The sequence below is a fragment of the Anomaloglossus baeobatrachus genome, assembly GCF_048569485.1.
Source record: "Anomaloglossus baeobatrachus isolate aAnoBae1 chromosome 2 unlocalized genomic scaffold, aAnoBae1.hap1 SUPER_2_unloc_1, whole genome shotgun sequence".
In the NCBI taxonomy this organism is placed as follows: domain Eukaryota; kingdom Metazoa; phylum Chordata; class Amphibia; order Anura; family Aromobatidae; genus Anomaloglossus; species Anomaloglossus baeobatrachus.
The window spans coordinates 3100546-3126014 of NW_027441779.1; the positions used below are offsets into that span (position 1 = coordinate 3100546).

The 25469-nt window shown below is 53.6% G+C and overlaps 1 protein-coding gene across 1 annotated transcript in view; it reads right to left on the reverse strand.

The window, feature by feature from the left end:
- The window catches only part of RNF17 (ring finger protein 17), a 733334-nt gene that overhangs the window by 657007 nt on the left and 50858 nt on the right, over window positions 1–25469 (reverse strand). The window contains exon 3 of the mRNA XM_075331310.1: window positions 17633–17694. Within this exon, the coding sequence (XP_075187425.1) occupies window positions 17633–17694 (62 nt within the window). The remainder of the gene's footprint in view (window positions 1–17632; window positions 17695–25469) is intronic.

Sequence of the window (25469 nt, forward strand, 5' to 3'; positions counted from 1 at the left end):
GTTGTGCCTTTAGAGTGCCCACCGCCTGCAGAAGAGCATCGGCTCGGTCGGGAGGTGGAAAAGTTCTGAAGAATTGAGTTGGAGGACGAGAACTGAACTCTATCCTGTACCCGTGAGACAGAATGTCTCTCACCCAGCGGTCTTTGACCTGTGACAGCCAAATATCGCCAAGGCGGGAGAGCCTGCTACCGACCGAGGATGCGGAGAGAGGAGGCCGCAAGTCATGAGGAAGCCTCTTGGAAGCGGGTTTTCAGGCTGTCTTTTTTGGGCGTGACTGAGCCAGTCAAGAAACTGAGCTCCTCTGATCCTTTTGAGTCCTCTTTGGACGAGGAGAAATGGGACCTGCCCGAGCCTTGAAAAAAACGAAAACCCCGACTGTCCCTTGGTATGTTGGGGTTTGTTTTGTCTGGGCTGAGGTAAGGAAGAATCCTTACTCTTGAACTGTTTAATGATTACATCTCACGCACACTAAACAGTCGGTCAGCAGAACAAGGCAAACTGGTTAAGCCCTTTTTTGGAAGCGGAATCTGCCTTCCATTCAGTTAACACCCAGGCCCTGCGTAAAACCACGGAGTTAGCGGACGCCACTGCCGTACGGGTCGTAGAGTCTAGGACAGCATTAATCGCATAAGACGCAAATGCAGACATTTGAGCGGTTAAGGATGACACTTGCGGAACAGATGTACGTGTGACCGTGTCCATCTGTGTAAGACAAGCTGAAGTAGCTTGGAGTGCCTCTACGGCTGCGAATGCTGGAGCTAACAGCGCGCCGATAGCCTCATAGATGGATTTCGACCAGAGATCCCTCTGTCTGTCAGTGGCATCTTTAAGTGCAGCCCCATCTTCCACTGCAACTATGGATCTAGCTGCAAGCTGGAGATTGGAGGATGCCCCTTGGGACACTGGGTCCAGCCATTGCCCACGTCAGGGGGTAGGGATAACGTGTATCCTCAGCCGTTTGGAGAAGCGCTTAACTGGATAAGCGTGGTGTTCCTGGACTGCCTGTGTAAAGTCAGGGTGGTCAAGGAAAGTATTTAATTTACGCTTGGGATACGTGAATGGAATTTCTCCTGCTATGAAGCTGACTCTTCCACTGGAGGAGCTGGGGGAGAAATAACTAACATTCTATTGATGGACGCTATGAGATTATTGACTATGGCGTCACCATCAGGTGTATCCAGATTGAGAGCGGTCTCAGGATTAGATCTTGAGCAGCTACCTCCGCCACATCACACAGAGAGTCCGCTTGCTGGGACCCTGACTAGTGTGATGAAGTCGAGGGCCGCTCATAGTGAGCCTCTCAGGCTGTCTGGGACTGTCGTCCGTGTCAGAGCCGTCACTCTGGGAAGCACATGACACCCTCGGAGCTCAAAGTTGTTCCCACTGAGGGGGACCATGGATAATGAATGAACAGTGGCCATGGATTTGAGAGACTTGTCTGGACTGCAAGGCTTCTAGTATCATAGCCATAGTCTCAGAAAATCTGTCAGTAAAAACTGCAGGCTCCGTCCCCATGTCCTGGACGATTAGCAGAGACTCCGTAGTATACAATGGGGGTCTATGTACACTGCCGGCCATATAGCGGTACATGTTGTACCGGCTGCATAGAAAACATGTGCTTCTGCACCTCTGTTTTACACAGACAATATGCCGTTATGTCCTCCGCACAATCAAGGAGGGTATATGCAAAAATGCAGCTAAATAGTGCAATGCATAGTGAATAAGCATATATGTATATGTGCACTTCGGCACTAGTGGAGTCAGCCCCACAGGTGCTGCTTAACGCCTGGTCACAGCGGTTGTGTGACTCTCCAAATCCCTGCCAGGGATTCCTAAACTTGTCTCTTCTGTCGCTACAGAAAACACTGACAAGAATGGCTGCCGGCGTCCTGTGTAGAGGAGGAAGCCGTGGGCGTGCCTGAGAAAAAGCGGGAATCCGGCTTCACAGCGTACACAGTGAGAGGGGTGGAGTATGCAAAGCATACTCCAGCTCTCAGCGCTGCCGGTTTCACAGTGCACACAGTGAGAGGGGTGGAGTATGCAAAGCATACTCCAGCTCTCAGCGCTGCCGTGCTGTGCAGCGTCACGCCCCTACCCTGACTGGCAGGTCTGTGGGCGGAAACGAAGTGAGACTAGGCCGCGCAAGCCGGGGACTCGAGTGATAAGCGCGGCCGGCATATAAGCCTTGGTCGGCGCAGAAGTCCCCGGCGCACCACAAGTCCCAGCCGCGCCCGAAATAAAAATGGCAACGGCGGTTAGCGCGGTAGTCCCCTAATACACTAACACACCCAGCAAGCTGTAGTGTGCGATGGCACTAGTGCGGGCAGCGCCGCCGTCCCTGGCGCACTAACACACCCAGCAATGCTGCCGTGTGTCCGTGCGCGGTCCCCACAGGGACACAGAGTACCTCAACGTAGCAGGGCCATGTCCCTGAGGATACTCCGCTCCATGTCCAGCAGATTCCCAGGAGCTGTGGATGGAGCACGGCCTCAGTGCCTGGAGACCGGTAAGATCCCACTTCACCCAGAGCCGAAAGGGGATGGGGAAGGGAAGCAGCATGTGGGCTCCAGCCTCCGTACCCGCAATGGGTACCTCAACCTTAACAAACACCGCCGACAAAAGTGGGGTGAGAAGGGAGCATGCTGGGGGCCCTAGTATGGGCCCTCTTTTCTTCCATCCGACATAGTCAGCAGCTGCTGCTGACTAAACAGTGGAGCTATGCGTGGATGTCTGACCTCCTTCGCACAAAGCACAAAACTGGTGAGCCAGTGATCCCACTGGGGGTGTATAGCCAGAAGGGGAGGGGCCTTACACTTTTGAGTGTAATACTTTGTGTGGCCTCCGGAGGCAGTAGCTATACACCCAATTGTCTGGGTCTCCCAATGGAGCGACAAAGAAAAGAAGGTAAGGAGATATCCTGATTGAGATGAAAGGGGGATACCACCTTAGGGAGAAATTCCGGAACCGGACGCAGAACCACCTTGTCCTGGTGAAACACCAGGAAAGGGGCTTTGCATGACAGCGCTGCTAGCTCAGACACTCTCCGAAGTGAAGTGACTGCTACTAGAAAAACCACTTTCTGCGAAAGGCGTGAGAGAGAAATATCTCTCATTGGCTCGAATGGTGGTTTCTGAAGAACCATCAGCACCCTGTTCAGATCCCAGGGTTCTAACGGACGCTTGTAAGGAGGAACGATGTGACAAACCCCCTGCAGGAACGTGCGTACCTGTGGAAGTCTGGCTAGGCGCTTCTGGAAAAACACAGAGCGCTGAGACTTGTCCCTTAAGGGAGCCGAGCGACAAACCCTTTTCCAGTCCAGATTGAAGGAAGGACAGAAAAGTGGACAAGGCAAAAGGCCAGGGAGAAAAACCCTGAGCAGAGCACCACGACAGGAAAATTTTCCACGTCCTGTGGTAGATCTTGGCGGACGTTGGTTTCCTAGCCTGTCTCATAGTGGCAATGACGTCTTGAGATAACCCTGAAGACGCTAGGATCCAGGACTCAATGGCCACACAGTCAGGTTGAGGGCCGCAGAATTCAGATGGAAAAACGGCCCTTGAGATAGCAAGTCTGGCCGGTCTGGTAGTGCCCACGGTTGGCCGACCGTGAGATGCCACAGATCCGGGTACCACGACCGCCTCGGCCAGTCTGGAGCGACGAGGATGACGCGGCGGCAGTCGGCCCTGATCTTGCGTAACACTCTGGGCAACAGTGCCAATGGAGGAAACACATAAGGAAGCTGAAACTGCGACCAATCCTGAACTAAGGCGTCTGCCGCCAGAGCTCTGGGATCTTGAGACCGTGCCATGAACGTCGGTACCTTGTTGTTGTGCCGGGACGCCATAAGGTCGACGTCCGGCACCCCCCAGCGGCAACAGATCTCCAGAAACACGTCCGGGTGAAGGGACCATTCCCCTGCGTCCATGCCCTGGCGACTGAGATAATCTGCTTCCCAGTTTTCCACGCCTGGGATGTGAACTGCAGAGATGGTGGAGGACGTGGCTTCCACCCACATCAAAATCCGCCGGACTTCCTGGAAGGCTTGCCGACCGTGTGCCGCCTTGGTGGTTGATGTATGCCACCGCTGTGGAATTGTCCGACTGAATTCGGATCTGCTTGCCTTCCAGCCACTGCTGGAACGCTTTCAGGGCAAGATACACTGCCCGTATTTCCAGAACATTGATCTGAAGCGAGGACTCTTGCTGGGTCCACGTACCCTGAGCCCTGTGGTGGAGAAAAACCGCTCCCCACCCTGACAGACTCGCGTCCGTCGTGACCACCTCCCAGGATGGGGGTAGGAAGGATTTCCCCTTCGATAATGAAGTGGGAAGAAGCCACCACCGAAGGGAAGCTTTGGTCGCCTGAGCGAGGGAGACGTTCCTGTCGAGGGACGTCGGCTTCCTGTCCCATTTGCGTAGGATGTCCCATTGAAGAGGACGCAGGTGAAACTGCGCGAAAGGGACTGCCTCCATTGCTGCCACCATCTTCCCCAGGAAGTGCATGAGGCGCCTCAAGGGGTGTGCCTGACCTTGAAGGAGAGATTGTACCCCTTTCTGTAGTGACCGCTGCTTGATCAGCGGAAGCTTCACTATCGCTGAGAGGGTATGAAACTCCATGCCAAGGTATGTCAGCGATTGGGCCGGTGTCAGATTTGACTTTGGAAAATTGATGATCCACCCGAAACTCTGGAGAGTCTCCGGGGTAGCGTCGAGGCTGTGTTGGCATGCCTCTTGAGAGGGTGCCTTGATCAACAGATCGTCCAAGTACAGGATCAACGAGTGACCCTGAGAGTGGAGGACCGCTACTACAGTAGCCATAACCTTGGTGAAAACCCGTGGGGCTGTTGCCAAGCCGAACGGCAGTGCCACGAACTGCAGGTGTTCGTTTTCTATGGCGAAGCGCAAGAAGCGCTGGTGCTCTGGAGAAATCGGTACGTGGAGATAAGCATCTTTGATATCGATCGATGCAAGGAAATCTCCTTGGGACATTGAGGCGATGACGGAGCGGAGGGATTCCATCCGGAACCGCCTGGTCTTTACGTGTTTGTTGAGAAGTTTCAGGTCCAGGACAGGACGGAAAGACCCGTCCTTCTTTGGGACCACAAACAAGTTGGAGTAAAAACCATGGCCCTGTTGCTGAAGAGGAACAGGGACCACCACTCCTTCTGCCTTCAGAGTGCCCAGCGCCTGCAGAAGAGCCTCGGTTCGCTCGGGAGGCGGGGATGACCTGAAGAATCGAGTCGGGGGACGAGAGGTGAACTCTATTTTGTAACCGTGAGACAGAATGTCTCTCACCCAACGGTCTTTTACCCGTGGCAGCCAGGTGTCGCAAAAGCGGGAGAGCCTGCCACCGACCGAGGATGCGGAGTGAGGAGGCCGAAAGTCATGAGGAGGCCGCTTTGGTAGCGGCACCTCCGGTGGTCTTTTTAGGACGTGACTTAGACCGCCATGAATCAGAGTTCCTTTGATCTTTCTGAGGCCTTTTGGACAAGGAGAATTGGGACCTGCCCGCGCCCCGAAAGGACCGAAACCTCGACTGCCCCCTCCTCTGTTGGGGTATGTTCGGTTTGGGCTGGGGTAAGGATGTATCCTTTCCCTTGGATTGTTTGATGATTTCATCCAAACGCTCGCCAAACAATCGGTCGCCAGAAATTGGCAAACTGGTTAAGCGCTTTTTTGTAAGCAGAATCTGCCTTCCATTCCCGTAGCCACAAGGCCCTGCGTAGTACCACCGAATTGGCGGCTGCAACCGCCGTACGGCTCGCAGAGTCCAGGACAGCATTAATAGCGTAAGACGCAAATGCCGACGTCTGAGAGGTTATGGACGCCACCTGTGGCGCGGACGTGCGTGTGGCTGCGTCAATTTGCGCTTGACCTGCTGAGATAGCTTGTAGCGCCCATACGGCTGCGAATGCTGGGGCAAAAGAAGCGCCGATAGTTTCATAGATGGATTTCAACCAGAGCTCCATCTGCCTGTCAGTGGCATCTTTGAGTGACGCCCCATCTTCCACTGCCAGTATGGATCTAGCTGCCAGTCTGGAGATTGGAGGATCCACTTTGGGACACTGAGCCCAACTTTTGACCACGTCAGGGGGAAAGGGATAACGTGTATCCTTAAGGCGCTTAGAAAAACGCTTATCAGGACAAGCATGGTGATTCTGGACTGCCTCTCTGAAATCAGAGTGGTCCAGAAACATACTCGGTGTACGCTTGGGAAACCTGAAACGGAATTTCTCCTGCTGAGAAGCCGACTCCTCCGCCGGAGGAGCTGAGGGAGAAATATCCAGCATTAGATTGATGGACGCAATAAGATCGTTCACTATGGCGTCCCCGTCAGGAGTATCAAGATTGAGAGCGGCCTCAGGATCAGAATCCTGATCAACTGTCTCCGCTTCATCAACCAGAGATTCCCCCCTCTGAGACCCTGCATAATATGATGATGTCGAGGGAAATTCTAAGCGAGCTCGCTTAGTCGGCCTGGGGCTGGGGTCTGTGTCAGAACCCTCAGCCTGGGACCCATGAGATACCCCGGGAGGACATTGTTGGTCCAACTGAGGTGGGCCAGGGAACAAAGATTCAACAGAGTCCCTGTGCTGAGATACCGGCCTGGACTGCAAGGCTTCTAGTATCTTAGCCATAGTCTCAGAGAGTTTTGCAAACTCCGTCCCCGTCACCTGGACAGTGTCAGCAGGTGGCTCCCCATGGGCCCCTCTTAGCAGAGGCTCTGGCTGAGTAAGTGCCACAGGGGCCGAATAGTGCACACAATGAGAGTCAGTGGAACCTGCCGGTAGCGGGGTCGTACATGCGGCGCAGGCAGCATAAAAAGCCTGTGTTTTGGCACCCCTGCCTTTCGTGGGCGCCATGCTATTATCTTCCCTGAGCAACACAATAGGGTATATAGCCAGAAATCAACTGTGCACCATACAGTGTAAAATATATATACCATAAACATATGTTACACTACTGCACAATGGGGCTAGCACCACAGGTGCTGCTTACCACCCGCTTAAAGCGGTTGTGAGGCCACCAGAGTCCCTGCCTGGGTCTCCCAGACTTTGTCCCCCTCTGCAGCGTCCGAGGAGCTGACAGGAATGGCTGCCGGCGTCCTGAGGAGAGGAGGGAGCCGTGGGCGTGACCCAGAAAGTGCGGGAACTGGTGCCCGCACTGTGCACAGTGAGAGGGGTGGAGTATGCAAAGCATGCTCCAGCCCTCAGTGCTGCTCGTTCTGTGCAGCGTCCCGCCCTTCCCCTGCCTGTCAGGGCTGGGGGTGGGAAGAAAGGAAACTAGGCCGCAAAAAGCCGGGGACTCTAGTAATAAACGCGGCCGCCGTAAAAGCGCGGCCGGCGTGGAAGTCCCCGGCGCACTACAAGTCCCAGCCGCGCCGCGGTGTTTCCATGGCAGCGGCGGTCAGTGCGGCAGTCCCTATACATAAACACACTCAGCAACGCTGAGTGTGTAATGGCACATATTAACCCGGTCAGCGCCGCGGTCCCCGGTGCACTAGCACACCCAGCAAAGCTGGAGTGTTGCTGTGCGCTGTCCCCACAGGGATACAGAGTACCTCCAAGTAGCAGGGCCATGTCCCTGAACGATACCCGGCTCCTATCCAGCAGGCTCCACAGGAGTTGTGGATGAAGCACGGTCTCAGTGCCTGGAGACCGATAGGATCCCACTTCACCCAGAGCCATGAGGGGGATGGGGAAGGAAAACAGCATGTGGGCTCCAGCCTCCGTACCCGCAATGGATACCTCAACCTTAACCACACCGCCGACAAGAGTGGGGTGAGAAGGGAGCATGCTGGGGGCCCTATATGGGCCCACTTTTCTTCCATCCGATATAGTCAGCAGCTGCTGCTGACCAATCTGTGGAGCTGTGCGTGCATGTCTGCCTCCTTCGCACAAAGCAAAAAACTGAGGAGCCCGTGGGAGCACGGGGGGTGTATAGGCAGAAGGGGAGGGGCTTTACACTTTTAGTGTAATACTTTGTGCGGCCTCCGGAGGCATAGCCTATACACCCAATTGTCTGGGTCTCCCAATGGAGCGACAAAGAAATGGCAAACCGGTTAGGAACTTCTTGGAAGCAGAGTCTGCCTTCCATTCGCGTAGCCACATGGCCCTGCGGACTGCCACCGAATTGGCGGACGCTACCGCTGTACGGCTCGCAGAGTCCAGGACGGCATTCATGGCGTAGGATGAAAAAAACGACGCCTGAGAAGTCAAAGACGCAACTTGCGGAGTAGAGGTACGTGTGACCGCATTAATCTCAGATAGACAAGCTGAGATAGCCTGGAGTGCCCACACTGCTGCAAAGGCTGGGGCAAAAGACGCGCCTATGGCTTCATAGATGGATTTCATCAGGAGTTCTATCTGCCTGTCAGTGGCATCCTTGAGCGATGAACCATCTGCCACTGATACTACGGATCTAGCCGCCAGTCTAGAGACTGGAGGATCCACCTTGGGACATTGAGCCCAACCCTTAACTACGTCAGCAGGAAAAGGGTAGCGTGTGTCATTAAGACGCTTAGAAAAGCGCTTGTCCGGAAATGCTCTGTGCTTCTGGACAGCATCTCTGAAGTTAGAGTGATCGAAGAACGCACTCAGTGTACGTTTAGGAAACCTAAACTGGTGTTTCTCCTGCTGCGAAGCAGACTCCTCTATAGGTGGAGGTGGGGGAGAAAGATCTAGCACCTGGTTGATGGACGCTATAAGATCATTTACTATGGCGTCCCCTTCCGGTGTATCAAGATTGAGAGCAACGTCGGGGTCAGAGCCCTGAGCTGCGACCTCCGCTTCATCCTCCAGAGAGTCCTCAAGCTGAGACCCCGAACAGCGTGATGAAGTCGAGGAAGGTTCCCAGCGAGCCCGCTTAGCCGGTCTGGGACTGCGGTCCGTGTCGGAGTCCTCCCCGTGAGAATCAGGTGTCACCCCAGGAGCACGCTGCTGCGCAGACCGAGAGGGGCCTGGGGACGATGAACTCACAGTGCCCGAGGCCTGTGTAAGGACCGATCTGGACTGCAAAGCTTCTAGTATCTTAGCAGACCATCTGTCCATAGACTGAGCCATGGATTGTGACAGCGACTCAGAGTTTCTCAGCCAAAGCTGCAAACTCTGTCCCTGCCACCTGGACAGTGGAGGCCGGGGGTTCTACCTGAGCCGAGGGCCCCACCAGTGCCCGAGGCTCCGGCTGAGCGAGTGCAACAGGGGCCGAGCATTGCTCACAGTGCGGGTAGGTGGAACCTGCAGGTAACATAGCCGCACAGGAGGTACAGGTTGCAAAGAAGGGAATTTTGTTACTTACCGTAAATTCCTTTTCTTCTAGCTCTTATTGGGAGACCCAGACGATTGGTGTATAGCACTGCCTCCGGAGGCCACACAAAGCAATTACACTAAAAAGTGTAAGGCCCCTCCCCTTCTGGCTATACACCCCCAGTGGGATCACTGGCTCACCAGTTTTAGTGCAAAAGCAAGAAGGAGGAAAGCCAATAACTGGTTTAAACAAATTCACTCCGAGAAACATCGGAGAACTGAAAACCGTTCAACATGAACAACATGTGTACCCGCAAACAAACCAAAAATCCCGAAGGACAACAGGGCGGGTGCTGGGTCTCCCAATAAGAGCTAGAAGAAAAGGAATTTACGGTAAGTAACAAAATTCCCTTCTTCTTCGGCGCTCTATTGGGAGACCCAGACGATTGGGACGTCCAAAAGCTGTCCCTGGGTGGGTAAAGAAATACCTCATGTTAGAGCTGCAAGACAGCCCTCCCCTACGGGGAGGCAACTGCCGCCTGCAGGACTCTTCTACCTAGGCTGGCGTCCGCCGAAGCATAGGTATGCACCTGATAATGTTTGGTGAAAGTGTGCAGACTCGACCAGGTAGCTGCCTGGCACACCTGTTGAGCCGTAGCCTGGTGTCGCAATGCCCAGGACGCACCCACGGCTCTGGTAGAATGGGCCTTTAGCCCTGACGGAACCTGAAGCCCCGCAGAACGGTAGGCTTCAAGAATTGGTTCTTTGATCCATCGAGCCAGGGTGGCCTTAGAAGCCTGCGACCCCTTGCGCTTACCAGCGACAAGGACAAAGAGTGCATCCGAACGGCGCAGGGGCGCTGTGCGGGAAATGTAGATTCTGAGTGCTCTCACCAGATCTAACAAATGTAAATCCTTCTCATACCGATGAACTGCATGAGGACAAAACGAAGGCAAAGAGATATCCTGATTAAGATGAAAAGAGGATACCACCTTCGGGAGAAACTCCTGAATGGGGCGCAGCACTACCTTGTCCTGGTGGAAGACCAGGAAGGGAGCCTTGGATGACAGCGCTGCCAGCTCAGACACTCTCCGAAGAGATGTGATCGCTACCAGAAAAGCCACTTTCTGTGATAGCCTAGAAAGTGAAACCTCCCTCAGAGGCTCGAAGGGCGGCTTCTGGAGGGCAACTAGTACCCTGTTCAGATCCCATGGATCTAACGGTCGCTTGTACGGGGGTACGATATGACAAACCCCCTGCAGGAACGTGCGCACCTTGGAAAGTCGTGCTAGACGCTTCTGAAAAAAGACAGATAGCGCCGAGACTTGCCCTTTAAGGGAGCCGAGCGACAAACCTTTTTCTAACCCAGATTGGAGGAAAGAAAGAAGGATAGGTAATGCAAATGGCCAGGGAGACACTCCCTGAGCAGAGCACCAGGATAAAAATATCCTCCACGTTCTGTGGTAGATCTTAGCAGACGTGGGCTTCCTAGCCTGTCTCATGGTGGCAACGACCCCTTGGGATAAGCCTGAAGACTCTAGGATCCAGGACTCAATGGCCACGCAGTCAGGTTGAGGGCCGCAGAATTCCGATGGAAAAACGGCCCTTGGGACAGTAAGTCTGGTCGGTCTGGCAGCGCCCACGGTTGGCCGACCGTGAGATGCCACAGATCCGGATACCACGCCCTCCTCGGCCAGTCTGGAGCGACGAGTATGACGCGGCTGCAGTCGGATCTGATCTTGCGTAGCACTCTGGGCAAGAGTGCCAGAGGTGGAAACACATAAGGGAGCCGGAACTGCGACCAATCTTGCACTAGGGCGTCTGCTGCTAGAGCTCTTTGATCGCGAGACCGTGCCATGAAGGTTGGGACCTTGTTGTTGTGCCGAGACGCCATTAGATCGACGTCCGGCCTTCCCCATCGGCGACAGATTTCCTGAAACACGTCCGGGTGAAGGGACCATTCCCCTGCGTCCATGCCCTGGCGACTGAGGAAGTCTGCTTCCCAGTTTTCTACGCCGGGGATGTGAACTGCGGATATGGTGGAGGCCGTGGCTTCCACCCACATCATAATGCGCCGGACTTCCTGGAAGGCTTGCCGACTGCGAGTCCCGCCCTGGTGATTGATGTATGCCACCGCTGTGGAGTTGTCCGATTGAATTCGGATCTGCTTCCCTTCCAGCCACTGCTGGAAGGCTAGCAGGGCAAGAAACACCGCTCTGATTTCCAGAACATTGATCTGAAGGCTGGACTCCTGCTGAGTCCACGTACCCTGAGCCCTGTGGTGAAGAAACACTGCTCCCCACCCTGACAGACTCGCGTCTGTCGTGACCACCGCCCAGGACGGTGGTAGGAAGGATCTTCCCTGTGATAATGAGGTGGGAAGAAGCCACCACTGCAGAGAGTCCTTGGCCGTCTGGGAAAGGGAGACTTTCCTGTCCAGGGATTTTGACTTCCCGTCCCATTGGCGGAGAATGTCCCATTGAAGTGGACGCAGATGAAACTGCGCAAACGGAACCGCCTCCATTGCCGCCACCATCTTCCCGAGGAAGTGCATGAGGCGTCTTAAGGAGTGCGACTGACTCTGAAGGAGAGCCTGCACCCCCGTCTGTAGTGACCTCTGCTTGCTCAGCGGAAGCTTCACTATCGCTGAGAGGGTATGAAACTCCATGCCAAGATACGTTAGTGATTGGGTCGGTGACAGATTTGACTTTGGGAAGTTGATGATCCACCCGAACGCCTGGAGAGTCTCCAGTGCAAAATTCAGGCTGAGTTGGCATGCCTCCTGAGAGGGTGCCTTGACCAATAGATCGTCCAAGTAAGGGATCACAGAGTGTCCGTGAGAGTGCAAGACTGCTACCACTGCTGCCATGATCTTGGTGAACACCCGGGGGGCTGTCGCCAGACCAAATGGCAGAGCCACGAACTGAAGATGTTCGTCTCCTATCACGAAGCGCAGAAAGCGTTGGTGCTCCGTAGCAATCGGCACGTGAAGATAAGCATCTTTGATGTCTATTGACGCTAGGAAATCTCCTTGGGACATTGAGGCAATGACTGAGCGGAGGGATTCCATCCGGAACCGCCTGGCGTTCACATGCTTGTTGAGCAGTTTTAGGTCCAGAACGGGACGGAAGGAGCCGTCCTTCTTTGGAACCACAAAGAGGTTGGAGTAAAATCCTCGGCCCCGTTCCAGAGGGGGGACAGGGATCACGACTCCTTCTGCTCTTAGAGAGTCCACCGCCTGCAGCAGGGCATCTGCTCGGTTGGGGTGTGGGGAGGTTCTGAAGAACCGAAGTGGAGGCCGAGAACTGAACTCGATTCTGTACCCGCGAGACAAAATGTCTGTTACCCACCGGTCCTTGACCTGTGACAGCCAAATGTCGCAAAAGCGGGAGAGCCTGCCACCGACCGAGGATGCGGAGGGAGGAGGCCGAAAGTCATGAGGTAGCCGCCTTGGAAGCGGTTCCTCCATTTGCTTTCCTGGGGCGTGAGTGAGCCCGCCAGGAATCTGAGCTCCCTTGTCCTTTCTGAGTCCCTTTGGACGAGGAGAATTGGGGCTTGCCCGAGCCTCGAAAGGACCGAAACCTCGACTGCCACTTTTTCTGTTGAGGTTTACTTGCTCTGGGCTGTGGTAAGGAAGAGTCCTTACCCTTGGACTGTTTTATGATTTCAGCCAATGGCTCACCAAACAGTCTGTCTCTAGATAATGGCAAGCTGGTTAAGCATTTTTTGGAACCAGCATCTGCTTTCCAGTCCTTTAACCATAAGGCTCTGCGCAAAACCACAGAATTGGCGGCCGCCAAAGAGGTACGGCTCGTAGACTCTAGGACAGCATTGATAGCATAGGTCGCAAACGCAGACATTTGCGAAGTTAGGGACGCCACCTGTGGCACTGCTGGATGCATGATAGCATCCACCTGTGCTAAACCCGCTGAAATAGCCTGTAGTGCCCACACGGCCGCGAATGCTGGAGCAAACGACGCGCCGATAGCTTCATAGACAGATTTCAACCAAAGGTCCATCTGTCTGTCATTGGCATCTTTAAGTGAAGCGCCATCTTCTACTGCGACTATGGATCTAGCCGCCAGCTTGGAAATTGGGGGATCCACCTTTGGGCACTGGGTCCAGCGTTTGGCCACTTCAGGGGGAAAAGGATAACGGGTATCCTTAGAACGTTTAGAGAAACGCTCGTCTGGATGAGCGTCGTGCTTTTGGATTGATTCTCTGAAGTCAGAGTGGTCCAAAAAAGCACTTAATTTACGCTTGGGATACAGGAAATGGAACTTCTCCTGCTGTGCAGCTGCCTCCTCTGCAGAAGGGGCTGGGGGAGAAATATCCAACAGCCTATTAATCGCCGATATAAGGTCATTAACCATGGCGTCACCATCAGGGGCATCCAGATTGAGAGGGGCCTCAGGATTAGACTCCTGATCACCGTCCTCAGTCTCATCACAGAGAGACTCTTCTCGCTGAGACCCTGAGCAGTGTGATGACGTCGAGGGTCTTTCCCAGCGAGCACGCTTAGGCTGCCTGGGACTGTCATCTGAGTCAGAGACTTCAGCCTGTGATGCTTGAGACCCCCTTGAAGTACGGATTAGTTCCAACTGAGGGGGACCAGTGAGCATAGCCACAGCAGTGTCCATAGTCTGAGGAACTGGCCTGGCCTGCAAGGTCTCCAGGATCCTTGTCATAGCCTCAGACATTTTATCAGCAAACACTGCAAAGTCTGTCCCCGTCACCGGGGCAGGGTTCACAGGCGTCTCTGCCTGGGCTACCACCACAATAGGCTCTGGCTGGCGAAGTGCCACTGGGACTGAACATTGCACACAATGTTAATCATTGGAGCCTGCTGGTAGATTAGCCCCACATGCAGTACAAACCGTGTACACAGCCCGTGCCTTGGCAGCCTTGCGTTTTGCGGATGACATGTTGCTGCGTCCTCAGAGCAGTACAGAGTGTCCAGCCAGAAGCGACCTTACAGTGCACTATATAAATATATATATATATATATATATATATATATATATATGGTACCAATAAAGAAGTACACTAATATATCACTGAGGCACTAGTGGGGCCTGCACTACTGTGCAGCTTACCACCCGCTTAGGAGCGGTGTGTGGTCGCCAGAAATCCCTCTAGTCTGGGTCTCCCAGAGCCTGCTGCCTCCTTCCAGCCAGATCGCATGTGTAATGGCTGCCGGCGTCCTTGTGGAGAGGGGGGGCGGGCCCTGGGCGTACACCGACGAAGAGCGGGAAGTCTGCTTCCCCTTGTGCCTAGTGAGAGGGCTGGAGCATGTAAATAAGGCTCCAGCCCTCGGCGCAGCCATGGAGCAGCGTCTTTCCCCTACCCTGATTGACAGGGTGGGGGCGGGAACGAAGCGGCGCTAGGCCGCAGAAGCCGGGGGCTAAAGTTAAAAACGCCGCCGCCGTACAAGCGCGGTCGGCGCCAAGCCCCCGGCGCACTACAAGTCGCAGCTGCGCCGCCGCTCCAGGAGCGGTCGGCGCAGTAGTTCCCAACACACAATCGTCACTCAGCAAAGCTGCAGTGACCTAACCCCCAGCGTACAGCGTCACTGTCCACGGCGCACTATAACGCTCAGCAAGCCCTGAGAGTGTCCGTGCCTGCCGGGGACACAGAGTACCTGAAGTTGCAGGGCCATGTCCCTGAACGGCACTCCCGCTCCCAATCCAGCAGGTTCTATGGGTCTGTGGATGGAGCCCGGCCCCAGGGCTTGGGGGCCGGCAGGATCCCACTTCCACAGAGCCCCTCAGGGGGATGTGGAAGGAAAACAGCATGTGGGCTCCAGCCTCCGTACCAGCAATAGGTACCTCAACCTTACAAGCACCATCACGGGTGAGAAGGGAGCATGCTGGGGGCCCTATATGGGCCCTCTTTTCTTCCATCCGATAGAGCCAGCAGCTACTGCTGACTACAAACAGTGGAGCTATGCGTGGATGTCTGACCTCCTTCGCACAAAGCAGAAAACTGGTGAGCCAGTGATCCCACTGGGGGTGTATAGCCAGAAGGGGAGGGGCCTTACACTTTTTAGTGTAATTGCTTTGTGTGGCCTCCGGAGGCAGTGCTATACACCAATCGTCTGGGTCTCCCAATAGAGCGCCGAAGAAATAACCCTGTGTCTTGGCACCCTTGCTCTTTGCGGACGACATGCTGTTGTCTCCTCTGAGAGTGATCACTGAGGGTATATAGCCAAAAGCAAAAACAATGCGGCCGAACAGAGAAAATGTATACAGATATATATACATATAAATATATACACTTCGGCACTCTGGGGGGACCAGCACCGGTGACCGGTGTGGCTTACCGACCGCCCAAAGCGGTTGTGTGTCCACCAGATTCCCTGCCTTGGGCCTCCCAGAGCTGCAGAGCTCTTCCTGAAATCCTCCACCGGCAGAATGATTGTAAAAATGGCTGCCGGAGCTCTCAGGGGAGGAGGGGGCCGTGGGCGGCGACTAATAAAGTGCGGGAATCTAGCGTCCCACAGTGATCAGTGAGGGGGGAGGAGGACAAAGTATGCTCCAGCCCTCACTGTCGACGTCAGGTCGACCGTCCCGCCCTTACCCCTGACTGTCAGGCCCGGGGGCGGGAGTTATGGTACTAGGCCGCAGAAGCCGGGGACTAAATTTAATACCGCGGCCGACAAACAGGCACGGTCGGCGCGGTAGTCCCGGCCGTCCTAAAAATACAGCAGCCGCTGCAGTGTCAGTGACACGAGCGCTCCATACACCGTCCCCAAGGGGACACAGAGTACCTTTTGGATGCAGGGCCTGTCCCTGATGATATTAAGTCTCCTGTCCGGCAGATTCCCACAGGGGCTGCGGAGGGAGCCCGGTCCCAGTGCCTGGATGACCGGTTAGGATCCCACTTCTCCCAGAGCCTCTAAGGGATGGGGAAGGAAAACGGCATGTGGCTCCAGCCTCTGTACCCGCAATGGGTACCTCAACCTTAACAGCACCGCCGACTTAGTGGGGTGAGAAGGGAGCATGCCGGGGGCCCTGGGGCCCTCTTTTCTTCCATCCGATATAATCAGCAGCTGCTGCTGACTAAAATGTGGAGCTTGAGTGAATGTGTGCCTCCTTCAACACAAAGCACAAAACTGAGGGGCCCGTGATGCACGGGAGGGTGTATAGGCAGAGGGGAGGGGTTACACTTTTTAAAGTGTAATACTTTGTGTGGCCTCCGGAGGCAGAAGCTATACACCCAATTGTCTGGGTCTCCCAATGGAGCGACAAAGAAAATTGCTTTCTACTCGGACCCATGTTACTCTATGGGGCCGCTCCCACTAGCAATTTTTTTTCTCAGCCCCAATCGGATAGAGAAAACTATCGTAGAATGCTGCGGGTGCAATCAGGTTAGTTTTTTCTCTCACCCATTCAAGTCTATGGGTGCGAGAGAAACATCACACTGCAGTCGCATTACACCAGAGTACAGTGCGATTCTCGCATCAGCTGACAATGGAGGCGATAGGGAGATTAATCTCTTCCTCGCCTCCACAGCGCCCGCACCCTCCTGCCCAGCTGTACTATGATAGCAGGATCACATCACATGACACTCAGCTTACACTCCAGCAGAGCAGGAGCAGAGCGTCATGCGACGCACTCGCAGAAGTGCTCGTGTGGTCCCAGCCTTATACTGCAGATTTTGCTATTAAGGTTTGTAGGTGTCATGTCACATTGACAGAGCTCCTGAGGTGCCAGAACTACAGGACCCCCCCCCCCCCCCCAAAAGTGACCATAGCTTACAAACTTCACCCCTCACGGAATTCAACTAGGGGTGCAGTCATCATATTGCCATCACAGATGTGCCAGAGAATTTTATACCATTGGGCTGTAAAGAAAATAATTACATTTTTACTACAAAAATGCTGTTTTAGCCCCAGATTTTACAAGTTTACATGGGAAAATGGGTAAAAGCGGCACTAAAATTTGTTAAACATGGAAATACCCCACATGTGGCAGTACAGTACTACTTGGCCACTTGGTGAGACTTGAAAGGGAAGGAGTGCTATTCGATTCTTGGAGTACAGATTTCTCTAAAATAGTTCACACACTTCATATATAGAACCCCTAAAATGCTAGAAGAGCAGAATACCTATTCAAGTGACCTCATTTTGGAAATTATACCCCTCTGGAAATGTATATACAGGTGTATTGACTATATTGACTCCATGGGTATTTTTCAGAAACAGAGGAAATTGCTGAGTGAAAATTGCAAACCTGCCATGATTGTGTCAAGCTTGTGCTTCTGGAGACATGCACCTTGTAAATTAAGCAGATTTTTTGTAGTGATTAAAGCCCCTTGAGAAATTGATCTAAAAAAAAAAAAAGTTAGAATGGGGAAGGTTCTTTTAGCATAATAATTCAGACGTACCATTTACTGCTTGTGTGACTTTTGATCCACTGGTATCTTCTACAGACATGCTGGAGTTCAAACTGCAGAGAAAAGGAATAGCGTCACGGAAAATCTTCAACAAACCAGGATGCTGCAATTCAGAGCCGATCTATAGACACGAGAATTTACATTCAACTTTAAATTGTCCCTCCAGGAAGGAGACAAACTCTAGCGCCACCTATTGGCAGTAGCAATCCTAAAAATCAAAAGTGGCCTTTTAAACAAGCCTTTTCATATGACTTAGGATTTAAACCAGATCAGAACCCCAATTTGCAGACACGGGGGACTTTGCAGCTATAAGGCCCCCTCACTGGCAGCCAGACTGGTTTGTCAGGTCTCCGTAAGGAGAATAGTCTTCCCCATTCAGATTTAGTAACATATGGTGCACTGCGCAGAGCTGCTGAAGGGTCTCCGACAGAATGGACGGAAGAGGATGGCCTGGGTATGTAGAGTGTTTCAGCACTTCTATGCCGTAGATTTCCAACATGCATGCACATTCAGGAAAAGGACACAACAAAACATATCCAATCCTTTTTTCTCCCATTTACCGCGTTTCCCCGAAAATAAGACCTTTCTTCGGCGCTCCATTGGGAGACCCAGACGATTGGGTGTATAGCACTGCCTCCGGAGGCCACACAAAGCATTACACTAAAAAGTGTAAGGCCCCTCCCCTTCTGGCTATACACCCCCCGTGGGATCACGGGCTGCTCAGTTTTCAAGCTTTGTGCGAAGGAGGTCAGACATCCACGCATAGCTCCACTGTTTAGTCAGCAGTAGCTGCTGACTATATCGGATGGAAGAAAAGAGGGCCCCATACTAGGGCCCCCAGCATGCTCCCTTCTCACCCCATTCCTATTGGCGGTGTTTGTTAAGGTTGAGGTACCCATTGTGGGTACGGAGGCTGGAGCCCACATGCTGCTTTCCTTCCCCATCCCCCTGAGGGGCACTGAGGAAGTGGGATCTTACCGGCCCCCAAGCCCTGAGGCCGGGCTCCATCCACAGACCCGTAGAACCTGCTGGATACGGAGCTGGGTACAGTTCAGGGACAAGGCCCTGCAACATTCAGGTACTCTGTGTCCCCGTATGGACAGGCCGCGCACACTCCAGCCTTGCTGGGTGTGCTAGTGCGCCGGGGACAGTAGCGCTGCGCGCTGGGGTTACAGTCACTGCAGTTTCTCTGAGGGACTTTATGTGTTGGGAACTGCCGCGCCGGCCGCCCCTGGAGCGGCGGCGCGGCTGAGACTTGTGGTGCGCCGGGGACTTAGCGCCGACCGTGCTTTTACGACGGCGGCGCTTATAAATCTAGTCCCCGGCTTTTGCGGCCTAGCTCCGCTTCGTTCCCGCCCCCACCCTGTCAATCAGGGCAAGGGAGAGACGCTGTACGATAGTCAGCGCCGAGGGCTGGAGTCTTATTTACATACTCCAGCCCTCTCACTGAGCACAGTGGGACGCAGGTTTCCCGCACTTTGTCTGCACACGCCCAGGGCCCGCCCCTCTCCACAGGACGCCGGCAGCCATTCCTACATGCAGTCTGGCTGGAGAACGGACATAGCCCTGGGAGACCCAGACAAGGGATTTCTGGCGACCACACACCCGCGTTAAGCGGGCGGTAAGCAGCACATTAGTGCTGGCCCCACTAGTGCCACAGTCTTATATTGGGGTATTTTTTTCTCTATACCATATATATATATATATTGCACTGTACGGTCGCTTCTTGGCTGTATACCCTATATTGCTCTGAGGAGACGACAACATGTCATCCGCAAAACGCAAGGGTGCCAAGACACAGGCTGTATACGCTGCTTGTGCCGCTTGTGGGGCTGATCTACCGGCAGGTTCCAAGGACCCCCATTGTGTGCAATGTTCGGTCCCTGTGCCACTTCGTCAGCCGGAGCCTATGGTGGTAGTGGCCCAGGCAGAGTCACCGGTGAACCCTGCCCCGGTGACGGGGACAGAGTTTGCAGTTTTTGCTGACAAGATGTCTGTCACTATGACAAAAATCCTAGAGACCTTGCAGTCCAGGCCGGTCACTCAGACCATGGACACTGCTGCGTCAATGTTCCCCGGTCCCCCTCAGTTGGAGTTAATCCGTGCTTCAAGGGGGTCCCAGGCATCTCAGGCTGAAGGCTCTGACTCAGATGACAGTCCCAGGCAGCCTAAGCGAGCTCGCTGGGAGAGACCCTCCACGTCATCACGCGGATCAGGGTCTCAGCGAGAAGAGTCTCTGCATGATGAGACAGAGGAGGGTGATCAGGAGTCTAATCCTGAGACCGCTCTCAATCTGGATACTCCTGATGGTGACGCCATGGTAAATGACCTTATAGCGGCCATCAATAGACTGTTGGATATTTCTCCCCCAGCCCCTTCAGCAGAAGAGGCAGCTGCACAGCAGGAGAAGTTCCATTTCAGGTATCCCAAGCGTAAACTGAGTACTTTTCTGGACCACGCTGACTTCAGAGAATCAGTCCAGAAACACCATGCTTATCCAGACAAGCGTTTCTCCAAACGTCTTAAGGATACACGTTATCCCTTCCCTCCTGACGTGGTCAAACGCTGGACCCAGTGTCCAAAGGTGGATCCCCCAATCTCCAGGCTTGCGGCTAGATCCATAGTTGCAGTGGAGGATGGGGCTTCACTTAAAGATGCCAATGACAGACAGATGGACCTTTGGTTGAAATCTGTCTATGAAGCTATCGGCGCGTCGTTTGCTCCAGCATTCGCGGCCGTGTGGGCACTCCAAGCTATTTCAGCTGGTCTGGCACAGGTGGACTCTATCATACGTCCAGCAGTGCCGCAAGTGGAGTCCTTAATTTCGCAAATGTCTGCGTTTGCGACCTATGCTATCAACGCTGTCCTGGACTCTACGAGCCGTACCTCAATGGCGTCTGCCAACTCGGTGGTTTTGCGCAGAGCCTTGTGGTTAAAGGAATGGAAAGCGGATTCTGCTTCCAAAAAATGTTTAACCAGCTTGCCACTATCTGTAGACAGACTGTTTGGTGAGCAATTGGCTGAAATCATTAAACAGTCCAAGGGTAAAGACTCCTCCTTACCCCAGCCCAGATCAAGCAAACCTCAACAAAGGAGGTGGCAGTCGAGGTTTCGGTCCTTTCGAGGCTCCGGCAAGGCCCAATTCTCCTCGTCCAAAGGGACTCAGAAGGAGCAAAGGGGCTCAGATTCCTGGCGGGCTCACTCACGCCCCAAGAAAGCAACCGGAGGAACCGCTTCCAAGGCGGCTGCCTCATGACTTTCGGCCTCCTCCCTCCGCATCCTCGGTCGGTGGCAGGCTCTCCCGCTTTTGCGACATTTGGCTGCCACAGGTCAAGGACCGGTGGGTAACAGACATTTTGTCTCACGGGTACAGGATAGAGTTCAGTTCTCGTCCTCCGCCTCGGTTCTTCAGAACTTCCCCACATCCCGACCGAGCAGATGCTCTTCTGCAGGCGGTGGGCTCACTAAGAGCAGAAGGAGTGGTGATCCCTGTTCCTCTTCAGGAACAAGGGCAAGGTTTTTACTCCAATCTCTTCGTGGTTCCAAAAAAGGACGGCTCGTTCCGTCCTGTTCTGGACCTAAAGCTGCTCAACAAGCATGTGAACGCCAGGCGGTTCCGGATGGAATCCCTCCGCTCCGTCATTGCCTCAATGTCTCAAGGAGATTTCCTTGCATCAATAGACATCAAAGATGCTTATCTCCACGTGCCGATTGCTACAGAGCACCAACGTTTTCTACGTTTTGTGCTAAGAGACGAACATCTCCAGTTCGTAGCTCTGCCATTTGGTCTGGCGACAGCCCCACGGGTTTTCACCAAGGTCATGGCGGCAGTGGTAGCAGTCTTGCACTCCCAGGGACACTCGGTGATCCCTTACTTGGACGATCTACTTGTCAAAGCACCCTCTCAAGAGGCATGCCAACACAGCCTGAATGTTGCGCTGGAGACTCTCCAGACTTTCGGGTGGATCATCAACTTTTCAAAGTCAAATCTGTCACCGACTCAATCACTAACGTACCTTGGCATGGAGTTTCATACTCTCTCAGCGGTAGTGAAACTTCCGCTGGACAAGCAGCGGTCACTACAGACAGGGGTACAGTCTCTCCTTCATGGTCAGTCGCACTCCTTAAGGTGCCTCATGCACTTCCTAGGGAAGATGGTGGCAGCAATGGAGGCATTCCCGTTTGCACAGTTTCATCTGCGCCCACTTCAATGGGACATTCTCCGCCAATGGGACGGGAAGTCAACTTCCCTGGACAGGAAAGTCTCCCTTTCCCAGACGGCCAAGGACTCTCTGCAATGGTGGCTTCTTCCCACCTCATTATCACAGGGAAGATCATTCCTACCCCCATCCTGGGCAGTGGTCACGACAGACGCGAGTCTGTCAGGGTGGGGAGCAGTTTTTCTCCACCACAGGGCTCAAGGGACGTGGACTCAGCAGGAGTCCACCCTTCAGATCAATGTTCTGGAAATCAGGGCAGTGTATCTTGCCCTACTAGCCTTCCAGCAGTGGCTGGAAGGAAAGCAGATCCGAATTCAGTCGGACAACTCCACAGCGGTGGCATACATCAACCACCAAGGAGGGACACGCAGTCGGCAAGCCTTCCAGGAAGTCCGGCGGATTCTGTTGTGGGTGGAGGACAGAGCATCCACCATATCAGCGGTTCACATCCCGGGCGTAGAAAACTGGGAAGCAGACTTCCTCAGTCGCCAGGGTATGGACGCAGGGGAATGGTCCCTTCACCCGGACGTGTTTCAGGAAACCTGTCGCCGCTGGGGGGTGCCGGACGTCGACCTAATGGCGTCGCGGCACAACAACAAGGTCCCGACGTTCATGGCGCGGTCTCGTGATCAAAGAGCTCTGGCGGCAGACGCCTTGGTGCAAGATTGGTCGCAGTTCCGGCTCCCTTATGTGTTCCCACCTCTGGCACTCTTGCCCAGAGTGCTACGCAAGATCAGATCCGATTGCAGCCGCATCATACTCGTCGCCCCAGACTGGCCGAGGAGGTCGTGGTACCCGGATCTGTGGCATCTCACGGTCGGCCAACCGTGGACACTACCAGACCGACCAGACTTACTGTCCCAAGGGCCGTTTTTCCATCGGAATTCTGCGGCCCTGAACCTGACTGTGTGGCCATTGAGTCCTGGATCCTAGCGTCTTCAGGATTATCCCAAGGAGTCGTTGCCACCATGAGACAGGCTAGGAAGTCCACTTCTGCTAAGATCTACCACAGAACGTGGAGGATTTTCTTATCCTGGTGCTCTGCACAAGGAGTATCCCCCTGGCCATTCGCGTTACCTACTTTTCTTTCCTTCCTGCAATCTGGGTTGGAAAAGGGCTTGTCGCTCGGCTCCCTTAAAGGGCAAGTCTCGGCACTATCCGTGTTTTTTCAGAAGCGTCTAGCACGACTTTCTCAGGTGCGCACGTTCCTGCAGGGGGTTTGTCATATCGTCCCTCCGTACAGGCGGCCGTTAGATCCATGGGATCTAAACAGGGTACTAGTTGCTCTCCAGAAGCCGCCCTTCGAGCCTCTGAGGGATGTTTCACTTTCTCGTCTCTCACAGAAAGTGGCCTTTCTAGTGGCGGTCACGTCTCTTCGGAGAGTGTCTGAGCTAGCAGCGCTGTCATCCAAGGCTCCCTTCCTGGTGTTCCACCAGGACAAGGTAGTGCTGCGCCCCATTCAGGAGTTTCTCCCTAAGGTGGTATCCTCTTTTCATCTTAATCAGGATATCTCCTTGCCTTCCTTTTGTCCTCATCCAGTTCTTCGGTATGAAAAGGATTTACATTTGTTAGATCTGGTGAGAGCACTCAGAATCTACATTTCCCGCACGGCGCCCCTGCGCCGCTCGGATGCACTCTTTGTCCTTGTCGCTGGTAAGCGCAAAGGGTCGCAGGCTTCCAAAGCCACCCTGGCTCGATGGATCAAAGAACCAATTCTTGAAGCCTACCGTTCTGCTGGGCTTCCGGTTCCATCAGGGCTGAAGGCCCACTCTACCAGAGCCGTGGGTGCGTCCTAGGCATTACGACACCAGGCTACGGCTCAACAGGTGTGCCAGGCAGCTACCTGGTCCAGTCTGCACACTTTCACCAAACATTATCAGGTGCATACCTATGCTTCGGCGGACGCCAGCCTAGGTAGAAGAGTCCTGCAGGCGGCAGTTACCTCCCCGTAGGGGAAGGCTGTCTTTGCAGCTCTAACATGAGGTATTTCTTTACCCACCCAGGGACTGCTTTTGGACGTCCCAATCGTCTGGGTCTCCCAATGGAGCGCCGAAGAAGAAGGGAATTTTGTTACTTACCGTAAATTCCTTTTCTTCTAGCTCCTATTGGGAGACCCAGCACCCGCCCTGTTGTCCTTCGGGATTTTTGGTTGTTTTTCGGGTACACATGTTGTTCATGTTGAACGGTTTTCAGTTCTCCGATGTTACTTCGGAGTGAATTTGTTTAAACCAGTTATTGGCTTTCCTCCTTCTTGCTTTAGCACTAAAACTGAGCAGCCCGTGATCCCACGGGGGGTGTATAGCCAGAAGGGGAGGGGCCTTACACTTTTTAGTGTAATGCTTTGTGTGGCCTCCGGAGGCAGTGCTATACACCCAATCGTCTGGGTCTCCCAATAGGAGCTAGAAGAAAAGGAATTTACGGTAAGTAACAAAATTCCTTTCTTCAGGAGTTTTTAGGGATGCTTAAATATAAGACATCCCCTGAAAATAAGACCTAGCCGCGGTCAATAATGAAGTGTCCATGCAGCGGTAAAAAAGTTAAAAACACTGTAGGACATTTCATGATAGACGGCGGACACCCCCTAAAGAAAGAAGAGAGAAGACCCCCTCAATCATACTCACCAGACGCCGGAGCAGATGAGCGCATCAAGGTGCTGCGGCAGAGCACACAGATCACACACACACACACACACACACACACACACACACACACACACACACACACTACAGATCGTATCCACACACTCACCACATCCAGCGATATCGCTTGCTTCTTGGCAGCGATACTGAGCACTGCAGTGACCTTCCAGGACTTGCTGGAGGATCACGGGGCCGGAAGCACGCGATATCTCCGGATGTTGTGAGTGTGTGTGCGCGACTGTACCGATATGTGCAATATCGTGAGTGTGTGTGAGTGTATGCGATCGGATGTGTGCGTGTATGCTGTCTGATGTGTGAGTGTGCGTGTATGCTGTCTGATGTGTGAGTGTGTGTGAGTGTATGCGATCGGATCTGTGAGTGTCGGCAGGAGGCAGAGGCGTGCAGCGCTCATGCTGGGAGTTCACAGGAGGATCTGGGAGCCATACAGACGCCCGGGGCTGGTAAGTATGACGATCCTGGGAAGGGGGGGGGGGGGGGTCTGCTTTTTGTGGGGGGTAATCTTACCCCCAACCATGTCTCCTCGACAATAAGACACCCCCTGAAAATAAGACCTAGTGTTTTTTCAGGGCAAAAAAAAATATGAGATAGTGTCTTACTTTTGGGGAAACCCGATAAGAACTTTGGATGTTCTATAAACATTAGAATGTCAGGGAATCTAGCCACCATAGACGTATTGGGATTGGTTAGCGAGTGGAGTTTTGCTTTCACTACCCACTCTATTTTATTCAAACTATAAGCTAAGTCTATATAGAAATTTGCTTCAAGTTGATAGTAGGAAGCAAAAATTTTTATTTAAAAATACCCACATTGCAAAGAGACCTCTACATTAGTTTGACCTGGATATATTGTGTAGTCGAAATAGCTGATCTATATGCATTACAGCTAATGAAGGGAATTTTGTTTACTTACCGTAAATTCCTTTTCTTCTAGCTCCAATTGGGAGACCCA